The 14,011-nt window shown below is 34.2% G+C and overlaps 1 protein-coding gene across 2 annotated transcripts; it reads right to left on the bottom strand.

Annotated features, from left to right (window-relative positions):
• Positions 1 to 3,008: 3,008 nt before the first annotated feature.
• Positions 3,009 to 12,356, bottom strand: LOC110671030 (aspartic proteinase-like protein 1). 2 transcript variants are annotated; one of them, XM_021833389.2, is made up of 10 exons: positions 11,788 to 12,354; positions 8,630 to 8,768; positions 5,372 to 5,613; positions 4,985 to 5,212; positions 4,732 to 4,870; positions 4,587 to 4,657; positions 4,390 to 4,489; positions 3,809 to 3,869; positions 3,646 to 3,717; positions 3,009 to 3,527 (listed from the first exon to the last, which is right to left on the bottom strand). In XM_021833389.2, exons 1-10 carry the CDS (start codon positions 12,087 to 12,089, stop codon positions 3,295 to 3,297), a joined length of 1,587 nt encoding a protein of 528 aa, XP_021689081.2. In that variant the 5' UTR covers positions 12,090 to 12,354; the 3' UTR covers positions 3,009 to 3,294. The 2 variants fall into 2 exon arrangements, with proteins under 2 accessions (XP_021689081.2, XP_021689082.2); XM_021833390.2 differs by having other exon boundaries at positions 3,388 to 3,527; positions 3,612 to 3,717; positions 11,788 to 12,356.
• Between the last annotated feature and the right edge of the window lie 1,655 nt (positions 12,357 to 14,011).

The raw sequence follows: 14,011 nt of genomic DNA, 5'->3' as shown, positions 1-14,011 counted from the left end.
AGGTCTACTTCTTATATAGGCTTTTCCATCTGATTCAAACAGAGAAAAAGGTGGTGGCCCAGCCATTAACAAAAGCTTTTCAAGATATGATATTTTTGTTCTTCTTCTTAATGACATTGCCCTTAATATTAAATAATTTCTCCAATATTAAGATATCATTTCTCTTTCTTAATAAAAAAAACCTTTGTGCTTAGGGTGCAAGTATGAAAATGACAAGTTTAGTATTTTGCAGTGATGCCCCTTCATTGTCAAGTATTTTCACCATTTTTCAGCCACCCACTAATTCATTTCTGCAGCTTAGAGCATAATATTAATGATATTTATTAAATTTTTTTAGAACTAAATAAAAATTATTTTTTTTTATTAGTCGATCTGAATCTCCGTATGTAATTATTATTTACAGTAAATAAAAAAAATTATTATCTAAACTCGATCCACTATAAAATCAAAATATAAATATATAAAACTCATATATATATATATATATATATATATATATATTTAATAAGTAAATTTCATCATATATTTTATATTTTGAGTTCACCGCTCATAAAATTTGTTTCATATTTATTTTTGGTGAGCATTTAAGCAAATCAATCAACCAAAATAATTTTTCTATTCTAGGCGAAAACCAATGCATTCCAAGGAAAATTTCTGTCCATTTCTGTCTATTAATCTATTCATCACCTTCAATATCTTTTATTAACATGGGCTGCTTGTGGATGCCACCTACTTAACAGCAACAATAATTTATTATAATATTATCTTAATTATTTTGATTAGCAATTAAAAAATGTTTTTTTCTTTAAATAATATTTGGTATATTTTGAAAATAAATAAATCTCTAAGGGCTTATTTGGGATTGTAGTACAAATTTATTTTTAAAAAAAGTAAAAAAAATAATTAAAAAAAAGTTGTTTGACTGTTTTATAATTTTTTATGATTAAATTGTATTAAATTTAATTTAAAATTATTTTTTAATAACTTTTAATTAATATATTTAAAAATATATATAATTTTTATAATAATTTTAATAATAATATCAAATATACCCCAATAATCAACTAAAAACGATTCAACTTAACCCACAACTGCTGGCTTATGGCCTGCCCTTGGCTCTTGTGAAGCGTAAATTAGAGATGGAAAGTTGCAAAACCACCAACGTATTGGGTGACAATTATTTTCCAACTCAATTAATTTATTCTGTAATTAATTAATTTTTTATAATTCCATTCAATTTCAATATTTTATAAAACGGGGAAAAGATCTTTTTATCTCAGATTTTCATAACTTGCTTGCATAATAATATATTATTTTTTTTATTAAAAATTATATTTATTTATTTATATATTTATTATAATTTTAAGAAATATATATTATTAAAATTATATTTAAAACTTATATTCCTAACTTATAATTTATTTTCTTAATAATTAAATTTATATTATAAAATGATAAAATAAAAACAATTACGGTAGAGATATTCACCCACCTTAAAGTTTTTGTCCAATTCCGATCTCTTGCAGAGCAAAAATGGCAGAGCGATCTTCACTCCCAACCCGCCCTGTTGTTGCAGGAGCCGACTGTCAAAAAGCTTAAGAGAGCTATTATTAATGTTAACAAATTTAAAAATTCAAAATTTATAATTTAAAATTAACGTTAAAAAAATTAATATTTTCAAATGTTTATTTTTACTCCTTTAATTATTTTAATTTTTTTAAATAAACAAGCGATTATTAAAATATTAAATCATGACTAAAAAAATGGTGAATAAATAATTTATTAATATAATAAAAAATTAAAAATTTGAGTTTTAAAGCTCATTCTTTCTCATTTAAGAAATTTCCACCTACAAAAAAGAAAAAACCCCAAAAAAGATGAAAGCAAAAGGACATCCATAAATGGGTTCCCTTGCCTACTTTCTTCTGTTTTTATTTGAAAGCTTTGGATGTTTATGTACACATTAACAACAGCTTTTAGAAATGGAGAAAATGCCTTTTTATTTATTCTATTGTATTCTTTGAATCAATCAAAGTTGATGATATAAGTCCAAAAGTTTCCTAATTGCGCATTGAAAAGCTTCTTTTACAGTAAAATTAAACCCTAAAGGTTGCGTGGATTTTGAAGGGGCGGAAAGCCGAACACAGAAAGAACGCTCACGTGCAGCGTCTGAAAAATATTTGTACATTTAAGGTATGCTTTTTAATAAATATTATTACAAATGATATATATGACTTTCTTATATGATAATTGGGAAGTTCCTTCAATTCACAAAGGACTTAACAGCCAAGCAAAGCAAACAATCTGTATATTAAATAAATAAACAAACAGCTCATTAAAACAAAGCATTTCTGGTAGGTAATTCAGTATTAAATCATCCAACCAACCAGAATGATTGCAATAATATTAACAACAATCAACATACAAGAATTATTGTTTTGCTATTAAATTAAATAGCAGATGCCAATCACACCTGATTAAATTGGCCTCATTTTAGATATTAAATTGTCATTTTAATAACCCTTGTCGAAATGAGATGTAAAATCCACTAACAAACAATTGGATCTTTGTCACTTCAGTAAGTTAGAAATAACCTAAGCTTGTACAAGTTTAAAATTGAACAACTCAAGCCAGCTATTGTATTTTAACTGTGCTCAGATCAATGGGTAACAATAATCCAGTAAATCACACTCATTGAATCTTCCTACATTTCGTTTTCCTTTTCCATTAACACTTTATCTTCATGAATCATGACCAAAACCAAGGAAAACTGCAGCGAAGCCACCAATGACTACTGAAACCCAGGTCCAACTATTAGAACACCTCAAGACTGAAAATCTGGTTCTTTGTCAAAAGTTGGACCTCTTACAATTCTAAGTGTGTTGCGTGGTAAGTCGCATATTTTACCCCTCTTCTCCACTAAATAATATAATAGTTGCATGCATGCAGGATGCAGCCAAACAAATTTCTGAAATTTTGAAGCAAAGCATAAATCTGCAAACCAGTAATACAAGGTGGAATAACTCAGCCACAATGGATAACCATTTCAAGTATGGCTATTGTAAGGCACAGGAGATAACAGAAACAAGAGACATTAATATATCTGAATTGCAGTGTGCGCCCTCCAAAGTCCTGATCAACCACATGCCATTAAGGAGGGAAAAAAACTGATGGCATTGGATCACAGGACAGATCTACAGATACTTTGTATACATATAAAAAAGGACAAGCTTAATTTACATGTAGAAGACGGCCGTAAGAAAAGTAAAACTTATCTTCATAGAAGGCAAAAACCTAAACAAGTACATGAAGCACCACCACTACCAGCAATGACTTCAACAAACAAAACTGGGATGTAAGTAGCCGGGCTGAGGCAGCTGATGGTTTAGATGGAGCTCTTCCAGCAACAGCAGGTGAAACCGCATGTCCTCCAGGAGTGCTCTGCTGCTCATTTGTTGGTAATGGGTTAGCTGGTGCCCCACTGGGAGAAGTAAGAGGCATCCTCTTGCCATCACTTCGACCTTCACCTGCATATGTACAGGGGGGTTTCAATTGACTGATAAGATCTATCTCACATAAATAAAAGCTTTTAGTCTTCGATTGTCATACACCTTGAAAAATAGTAACAAAGGCCAGAAAACTCACAATCGGAGCGTGACCATCCCAACTTCAAATTTTCCCTATCAAACACCACTCGATATCCCGTCATGAAATTTTCTGCATTAAAATTTTTCTTTCAAGTATAAAAATAATCCCAGATTGAGAGAAAAGGAGCCCTTGCCCAGGAAAAAAAAAATAGCACACTTACGTCCAATGGTTCCAATATCTTCATCAGTTGGTTGAATGGCTAAACAAAATCCAGCAACTCCCTAAACCATCAAGGTCACAAACATATAAATTTCACTGGTTTAGGGGAAGAGCAATATGCATATATTATAAAGCAGACTACAAAATTAGTACAGTTAGAAAAAATATAATTGCTAAAATTATTCTATACTGAAGGCATACTACATCTAGTCTGCTGAGGGCTGTGCCCCACTGCGTGGAGGTTTAGTGGGTTGTGGGAGCAAAATACAAGAAAATTAATAAACCTTTCTAATTTTAGGTGTAAAGAATAGCTCCAAATTAGTGGTGCAATAAATACCTTTTACTGCACTATAAATAACCATCCCATATTTATTCAGAATTCTTTTATAATAAAACCCTAGATTGAGTCATGTAAATCTACTTTCAACATTGTCAATGCCACTTTAAACCTAGGTTCACATTGTCCTAGTTTAAATGATGTGTCCCACTCCGACCATCTCTAGTTAAGACAACTGACCCAGTCGAGAGAAAAAGGGGACACAAAATTTTCAGTCAACCACAGTCGATTTCAATAGGTCTCACCTGCATGCCATAGATCATAAAAACAGGATTATGGATCACAAAGCTGTTGTTTAACGGGAAAATGAGCTTCACAGATGGCACCTTGGGCGAGTCCTTTGAACTGTTAAAACAAGCCCATTCAAATATTAGTACTGCATACCATGTATAATACAAACAAAAAGAGAAGATAGTATAGCTATCGTCTAGTGCAAACTCACCTGGATTTGTAACAATACTTCCAGTGATAACCGTCAAAGCTGGAGATCGTAACATTCACTTGTCGGTCAAACTATAAAGCACAACAATCATATCAGATAGTTTGGTAATTACATCACATTATGGAATTCAATGTTAAAAAAATACCTCCTCAGTAACTCTTTCATAAACATCTTCTGGAAGAAATGTGAATGATGTGCCAGTATCAACTAGTGCCCTAAAGCTTGTCTGCTTAAGGCAAGAACTGCCAACACAACAGGCCTCCACTCCCACGATGTATGTTGTGCTGAATGAAATCCAGGGTTCATAATTATAAATGTGGGGAAGTTTGAGGAAAATAAGGAGAAAAGAAAGAGAAGAAGGGGGGTGGCGGAGCAGAAGAAATCTACAGGAACCATACTAATTCCCATTTAGAGTGAGGAATGGAGTAGATTGCTGGGTTGTTGGTCCCTGATCACCAAAAAATATTCTCCCAGAATCATCCTCATCAAAGCACATTGAGAAAGAGTTTCTGATCAATCCTGCTTTAGCAAGAAAACTGGGAACTGAAATTTCTGACAGTCCTAAACCCATCAGACCATCAGGTGCAACCCCGTCCAAGTAACCACCACTTTGCTTCATGCCACATCTGTGTTTAAGAAAATAAAAACATAAAATAATGAATAGACAAGTGTGAATGCAAAATATAAAAACCTTGATTAGGAATTAAAACTAAACTTTGCAAATATATATATATGTAACACATTAAATTGAAGATACCAAACATCAAATGATAAATGAAACACACCCTATGACCACTGCAGCCTGCACAGAAGCATTTAATGCATTATCACCATCTGATGCAAGATGTAATATGTCCTCAAGCAGCAATCCAGAACTTGATGTGTTTTCTGTGTAATAATCAATAGCGTAAGGGCATGGCTGTTTAGGGCTTTTGCAGTTCGGACCTGATTCACATAACCGATGGCTGCAAGATAGGTGCTTGCTGGTACTTGAATGAGAAGGACTATATTCATTCAGATCTCTATCCTGCATAATAGATGCTCCAAATATGAGGGAGCACCTGCCAATCAATTATTGGAAATAAGTGCTAAACCTGTTAACATATACAACTACAACAAGAATAAAAACAACTAAGCCTTAATCCCAAACTAATTGGGATCAGCTATATGGATCTTTTTCCTCCATTCAACTCTGTTTGGAACCAATTCCACATCAATATACAAAAAAATGTAAATTTTTTTATACTACTTCCCACCACTTCGTTTAGGTTTACCCATTTCCCTTCTCACTCCTCCCATCACTAACTTATCACACCTTCGTACTGAGGCATTCGATGCTCTCCTATGATGCACCTATTTTCCCAAATAATCCGAAATAAATTCAGGCATCATTCATCACATGCTTACAATGAACTAATCTCTCCCTCTTGTTCACCTAAGGTTAAAAAGTTTGTGGCATGCTTGAAACAAATTAGAAACCGGATGCTGAAATAAACAGAGGATAGGTTTAATAGATAAGTATCCATGTTAAAGTCATAATGCCAACATTGCCACTCTCAAGTAGGGTTTAGAAACAGCTTACACTATAGTATCAGCCATGGTCATGGAGTAGAAAAATCAGACTGTATCAACTGGGGCTCTCAGAATTTTGTAAAACAATAAGCAAAATGACACAATTTCACAAGTTAAGATATATTGGGCTAGATGACAACATATCAATACTTCTAATATCTATCATAACTATTATTTAGTAGAAATTATAATTTTGTAGTGATAGTTGACATTATCATTAGAAAGCGAATTTTATAATAACATACTTTCGGTAGCATTGCAATTAAAATATTTACAATTAAAATTAAGCTTAATTTATAAATTAATAAATTTAAAATTTAAAAAATAATTATTTGGTATAAATATCATTATTTTATATGAACATAAGAAGCTAGTTTTAACACTAAGTTAAAAGAAAAAAATAATAACAAATAAGGGCTAATGTTACACCTGAAAAATTAAAGAAATACACTTTGAAATTATTTTATGTTAAACTCATGGCCTTTGTTCTTATGAACGGGCTGATAAATCAAATAAAAATTTAAAAGAAAACCGACTAAACAATTAGGGCTTTAAAACATCAGAAAGCCCATGAGAATAGGTAAAATAAAAATGACAAAATAAGGAATTTGGCCAGTTAACCGAGCCCCAGGTGTGCCTCCCGCTATCTTTCCTTCTTATGGTGTGAACACCTGATTATCACACTTCGTAATGGTGAGTGTAGGACATGTCATCCAATGAGTCCGGTTAAGGACACAACATTTGCAATTCTAGAAATCAGTGCTACGCAAATCCCATATCACTGCCTTGGCAAAAACAGGGTGACACACCGATTATTTGAAACCCCACATCCAAGACTAGTATCAAATGACAATGAGTGATTTAAGATGGTCACTATACAGCAGTACAGCTAAAGTCAGATTACCAAAGAACACATTTTAGCACAACACACATGTAGAATAAAAGAATTATCCTTTTAAAATATTATGTAATGGAGCATTTATTTTTTTACTATTTTGGCACCCGTTTATCACTTTTGCGGTCTAAAATTTCTTTGCACTTTATCAAGCGTTTAATATTGAACAGGCAAGCTTTGAGGGGATCTAGACCAACATATTTACAGTTTGGATTTTCCAAAACTGTTATTTTGTGGATCTCCAATTTAACTTAATGACACATCTAAATTCATAGAAACTTATGATCTTTATTCTTTGCTATTCACTGAATAAGGGAATCAATTGTATGTGTAATGCGAGTATTCTTAAACTACAAAATTGCTAAACATATGATAAGTTTCACAACTGCATATAATAGAAAATCTCCTCTACCGCAAGCATGTTATTACAAACAATAGATACACACTACATGAAATGTTCTTGTTAAAAAATCCAAATTCACATAAAAGTCTACATGCATTTAGTCACATAAATCAACAAATGAACTCAACAAACTTTCATAAAATACCTTACTTAGCAGGCATGACAGTATAAAAGTCAAGAATGGATTTTAGAAAGAAGCAATCAATGAGACCAAATGAGAAATCATCTTAAGAAACCTGACTAATTATTAGATCACGGACAGATACAAAAGGAACACACAAAGAAATTTAAGTAAAAAATGTAAACTTTGCTGAACTAGTTTGGTATAATATAACAAAATAACACAATAAAATATAAGCCTTTACTAAAGATCAGTCACAGTAGTAGTCCTAGGCAAATGGAAAGATAATTATTAGGATCAATGACACCTTCACACCAATGATTATGAAAGAAGGCAGCTTTCTCAAGGTGTTACACACACATTAAAATAAAGAAAACGGCAGTTTTGAAGACATAAAGTTAATTTCCAACCTTTTTGGAACTTGTTTCTTTGAAGCAACTTTGCCTGGTTAACCTGGTATTTGGTTATTATGGTGATAATGCTACTACAAGACCAATCGATGCTCCACTGACCTTGGTCTTGGATAGAGAATTTGCATGCTACATTGCTAAATTTCTCCTCTTCCAGTTCATAAATCATCTAACACGTAACACCAATCCCTTCAAGCGCATACCTTGCGCATTCTCAATTAAAAAGTTGAGCTGTTGTTTCATCTTTCTGGCGGCAATCGCCCAAGATGCTTTGGTGAAAGTAGCAAAACCCATCCGCAAGCATAAGACCATTATCCACCCTCATCGACTCTCCTAAAGAACTTCTATAATCTACAGTTAATCACTCTCATACTTTTTGCCTTATAGTTTAAGGAATTTGAGGAAAAAGATGTAAGAATCCAAGGGTCAATCAACACCAGATAAAGGCTTGTCCATGCTAAGATGATGATCTAAATATATCAAGTCAAACTCACCAACTCATATGCACATATCATTATAAATTGAATCATAAAAGCACAGCTAGATATGCAACAAAAAGCAGGGCAAAATAAAAGAATGGAGACAAAACACTGCTACAAGAAATAACATATTGTCAATATCATAGGGAAAAGGCTGGCTTACCAGACTGTTATAGTAACTTGCAGATAGGGGGGCACATTGCACGCAATCGCAAGGCACCCAGAGTAGATCACTTCCAGCATCCAGTGCAACAAGAAATGACACATGAGGTGTCCCTATATCAATCCAGGTGTAGTGCAACCTAAAAATTGAAAACTAAGATATCAAACTCCAAGAGAACAAAGAGCCATTAAAAACCAATAACAGATTGGGAAATTATTAAATAAAATTCCTAAAATTGTGATAAGGCTTTAAAAGTACATTAAAGTAATGACAACAAGTACCTAGGAAAAAAAAAAAAAAATATATATATATATATATATATATATACAAAACAAAAACAATAAGAGTTAGTCAGTTTGTAAGTTCATGCTCTCATGGAGGTTAAGTTGAATTCAGAAATCTAGTCCTACGCTCATTTTCGCCACAGGTTGTATTTGCTTTTTTCTAGTAATACTGCCAAAAAAACCTACTTGAAGTTATTTAGCTGCTTCCTCCTATGGTTAATACAGTGCAATCCAAACAGAAACTTTCCAAGGAAAAACAATCTTATAAATGTTAATTTAATGAAGCCATTATTGCATTAATATGTGGTTAAGTCATAAGCAATTTGAACTTTCTGAAGCCCTTGGCTTGCTCTTAGGGATTCCAATTAGGAACTCCAGTATTGAAAAGTTCCTCCTCTTTCCCAAACCATAAGGGAATATTTTGAGAAAAAATATTGTATTACCTCTGATAGTGAATTCCATGTGCCTAATTCATGGATGGACCTTACATATAAGTTGAATGAACATGGCAGCACCCATAATATAAGATAGATGCATTATTTAAACAAGAAAAGAAGAATTCTTTAGAAAATGCCATGAAAATATAATATAGAATCATTCTTGATATTTTTTCAAGATTAAAAGCACAGTTGGAACAATAAGGAGGAAAAAAAAAAAGAGTAAAATATGAGCACCCATTCAGGTAAGTGGGCCTCCATTGGAAAGGGATGTAAGCAAACTAATAAAAACCTGCTCATGTTCATTTATGAAGAGAACTAGTTTCAACAAAAATTTGCAAGTTTAATTAATATACCCAAGAACACAAGCTCAACTCATTTATTTTTATGAATGATTTTATTTTAGGCTCAACTATATTTGCTAAGCTGCTCTTTTAGAATTGATAATAGTTGATATACAACCAACTTTAAACTATCAAATTTTGGTCATTACTAACTAATTTAGTAAAAGAAAAATAATAAATAAAACTAAAGTTTCTTGTGAGATGTAAAATAAATCACTAGAGTAGAAGATATTTGCTTTGGAGTATAGGTACAAGAGCGATGGAAAAGAAACAAATAAATAAAGGTGAGGAATATTGGTGGCTAAAGTCCCACATTGAACCCAAGTAACCTAAGATATTGCATGGGAGTTCTAAAAAAGATGAAATGGAACATTAATGGAAGTAATGGAAGGATATGGAATGTAAAGGGAAATTAATTAATTTTACTTTTTTTTTGGGATTTAAAAAAAAAAAAAGAGAGAGAGATTGGATGTTAACCTTTAAAATCTTTACATTCCACCCTTTTAACCACAAAAGCGGTGGCCAAGAAAAATGACCACTTAACAGATGTAAATATTTAACCTTAATTAATTTTCATTTACAACCAAAAATAACTTACAAACAAGGTTAATCTCCTAACCTCCACTTACATTTCAACCTTTAACTCCCTCTAATCGACTCCCGTGCAAGGAGCTACCACCGCTATGTAGAGAGAAGTCAGGCCATCCATTCATTTTAAACTCCAACCTTGCTTGAAGTTTGTGGGCAAACCCACTTGTAGCAGGGTCAGTTGGAATTTAAAAAAATATCTTGATGTTGAATTAATATAGAAAAACTATAAATGAATTACTTAAAATGTTATTTACTCACTAGTTCCCCACAGTTCCAGTTCGAGGATAGTTCTAGTTCCGATTCCAATTCTATTCGAATTGACCCACATCCAAAAGTTGAAAAAATTTGTCGAATTTTTTTCTTCTTCTTCTTCTTCTTTTAATTCACGGTTTAAACCTGATCAAACTGCCGGTACAAAGGAGAGGGAACTGGGAGCCCACTCCCTAGGCAGTTCCGATCTGGGGTGAACCTCGACTATGCCAATTTTTATTTGGCTCTAGCCCAACCCAGCTCATGGACACGTCTACACTCAGCCTGAGGCTCAATTATCAGCTCAAGTTTATTAACTTCTATTCAAACCAAAGCTTGACAGTGTAATTTGAGTTCCTACTCATCTAAAATAAGTGGAACTTAGTTTAAACACCTTAATACCCCGCATGGCTTGGCTCATCTCTACAACCCTATTTCTAGATAAACCTCCTTTTTTTTCAAAGATCAGTTATTTTTAGAATCAAAAGTACCATTCACTGCAAAAAACCATATTAAAATCATTAGCTAATGAGCATATAAGTAAAAATTCAGATGTGACCACTGCCGCACATAACTTCTGCTATATCAGTAAGTTACTACAATTTGAATTGCACAACAAAATTAGAGAAATATTTAACAGGCAAGGACAATCAAGAAATTTGCATAAACTGATTCCCTCTCATATCACCTATCAAAACTCCACAAACCATGGCACCACAGAAATAAATTTTACACAGTAACTTCTATTTCCAGTAAAAAAATCCTGAGTTCCAAGTTACAGTACATTAGACACGTAGTTAACAAACTAACCTAAAAAGTAATTTGGTGCTCCATTTGGAAAAACCCAATAAACTAGAGAATTGTTTACTCCAATTAAGTAAAATTTGCACGAACTTTAATTGACAGTTGATCGTTTGACATTTGAATTATCCTTATATTAAATGGACAATAGAAAGGAGGGGCGGGCGTAAGGAAAAAAGCCTGATCAGTAAAGACCGGATTTTGACATTTTGCCAAAGCCAGTAACAGAATTCAATTTATTAATAAGAAAGAGGCAAAAGAGAGACGAACTAGAAAGCAGCCAATCCACTCTTAAATTAATAAATCAACAAAGTAGTCAATATCAGCAGTCAATACCGCGCAAACGATGACGATATACAGAAATCAGCAAAACCCAGTACGCAATAGGCTTACAAAATTATAAGAAAAATCTTTTTGAAGAATAAATTAATAAAAACAAACTAAAAGTGTACCATCCAAAGTCATTTCCAAGCGACATCGTTTTGCTGCCTTCGGAAGGGAAGAGAAAATTGTAATGAGGTCCAAGCTTCATCTTCTGCCTCTGGAAGTCACTGCTCACGAGCTTCTGGTAATACTCCACACTCTTCTTCTCAGGCCACAAGTTCCTCATGCTCAAGCTTCCGTACTTCGAAACCCTAAGCGTCTTCATTTCGTCAGAGAACCGGTGAATCAGCTTCGACGAGAATGTAATTTCTAAGCTCTCCCCCACAAGAAGGCTCGCCATTACCAAAATAAGCAGAGATCGAGCCGCCATGGCGACTCGAAATGTGCAGCAAGCAAGGGTGGGCGGCTGATGATCTAGCAGTGTGCAAATGACAATAGAAAAAATGAACAGAATAGGGCAATTTAGAGTGCTTTTAAGCAATAAGATGGAGATCTAGCGTTTTGAGGCTAGTGTTGAAATGTGTATAGCTCCGGCCACCGTGTGTAGGAGGGATGAGCCACCGATTTGTTCAGGGCCGGCGAAGAGAAGGAGCAAATATTTGTCGAGTGTTTATATGCAACTTTACTTCTGCGGGAAATCACGAGACAGGGACTGCGAGGGCCTGCTACGGTGCACCCGCTAAACACACAAAAATTACTTATTTTTTTTAATACAGGCCCATCCCGGCCCAATTCAATTTAGATTCGTTAATTATTTTTTTCTTGTTAATTAAATTCGGATTAAATATTATTTTTAAATTTATGACTTTATTACAATTTTAAAAATAAATTTAATATTCTGTGATTTTCACATTGTTGATTAATACTTTCAGAAGCCTTGCAGCTGTTTCCTCAACATGATGACATCTAAAAATTTCCAAAAGAACTTCCACGGCATCACTTTCAGCCGTTGCTTCGGCACTAGTTCCATCGTCACTTTCTAACACCAGAAGGACATTCAGTGCACGAATTATTGTACTTTCTGAGCCAGATCGGAGCAATCTTACCAACACAGCAACACTTCCAAATAAAATTTAAAATTAAATTTACAGAATGCTAGCTAATGAAGAAGCAGCAGATTCCTACAAGGCATGAGCTTGCAATATCACTTTGGATAGCTCATTCACACCTCCTTTCACAATTTCAATTGACCATGTGAGTGCAATGCTAATAAGAGCCTTGACAGCTCTCTGCTGCAAGATGTGTATGCCAGAACCAAGAACTCATATGGGGGGACCAATTATTTGATGCGTCAATGGATCCTTCTGAAGATGTTCTTCCAAGAGTAGACGTGATAGAAGCTCAGTTGCCAACTATTGAACTGCTGGAGCTGGAGAATCAAGCAACGGAATAAGTGGTTCGATAGCTTGGTGAGAGGCGAGGTTGTAGTCAGCACGACATTGTGGATGCTCCAGAATGTTCGCTAGAGCCTCTAATGCACCATGTTGTTCTTCAGGCCCAAATTCTGGTCTTGTTAGCAGCAGGAAAAGAGGCTCAACCACCTTTGCAGCATATGGTCCCTTAGCAATGCTAGCATTATTGGTCAATATTCTAAGCAAATCTACAAATGAAGCACAGAGAAAATCTGGTACTTCATGGGGAATATCAAGTATGCTTTCAATTACTTCAGCTTTTACCATTTCCATTTTACAAGCTAATGCTCTGGTATCCATTCAGTTGTGGATAAACCTGTCTTTCCCCAACTTCACTAATGCTCTGGAAATAGCCTGATGAAGCATGTAATTCCTACCATAGAGAAGACCAACAAGAGGAATAACTGCACCATGTGCAGCAACTAGTTCTGCCAGTTGCTAATCATGAACAAGTTTATCCACAACTGAATGCTGAGCAGAACTGAACTCAGTAATAAGGAAAGAAATCAGAGGCTCAACATTGTGGACCTGATTCGTGTATTTCCAAAAAGAACACCACATAACTCTGCAGCGTCCCCTTTGAGCTCCATTGAACAATTTGAGGAGAGGATCCTCGAAAGGACGTCAACTGCATTCATCTCAACATCTGCAACTGCAAGGGCTCGTGATGGGTTTTCACTCAATAAGCTAACCAATGCAGCAATAGCAGCATGCTCTTCTTTCTCCATCTGAGTATTAAGGATCTCCACCAAGGGTTGGACAGCTTGTCGGGCATTTTCTGCATTCCTGATATGATCAGCAGAAAACAGGCTTTCTATCGCTTTAGCAGCACTACACCTTGCACCTCTTCTGCCCAAGCGTAAGACCGCGACAAGTTGAC

This window comes from Hevea brasiliensis, chromosome 7, assembly GCF_030052815.1.
Source record: "Hevea brasiliensis isolate MT/VB/25A 57/8 chromosome 7, ASM3005281v1, whole genome shotgun sequence".
NCBI lineage: Eukaryota > Viridiplantae > Streptophyta > Magnoliopsida > Malpighiales > Euphorbiaceae > Hevea > Hevea brasiliensis.
This window is presented reverse-complemented; position numbering and strand designations above follow the sequence as displayed.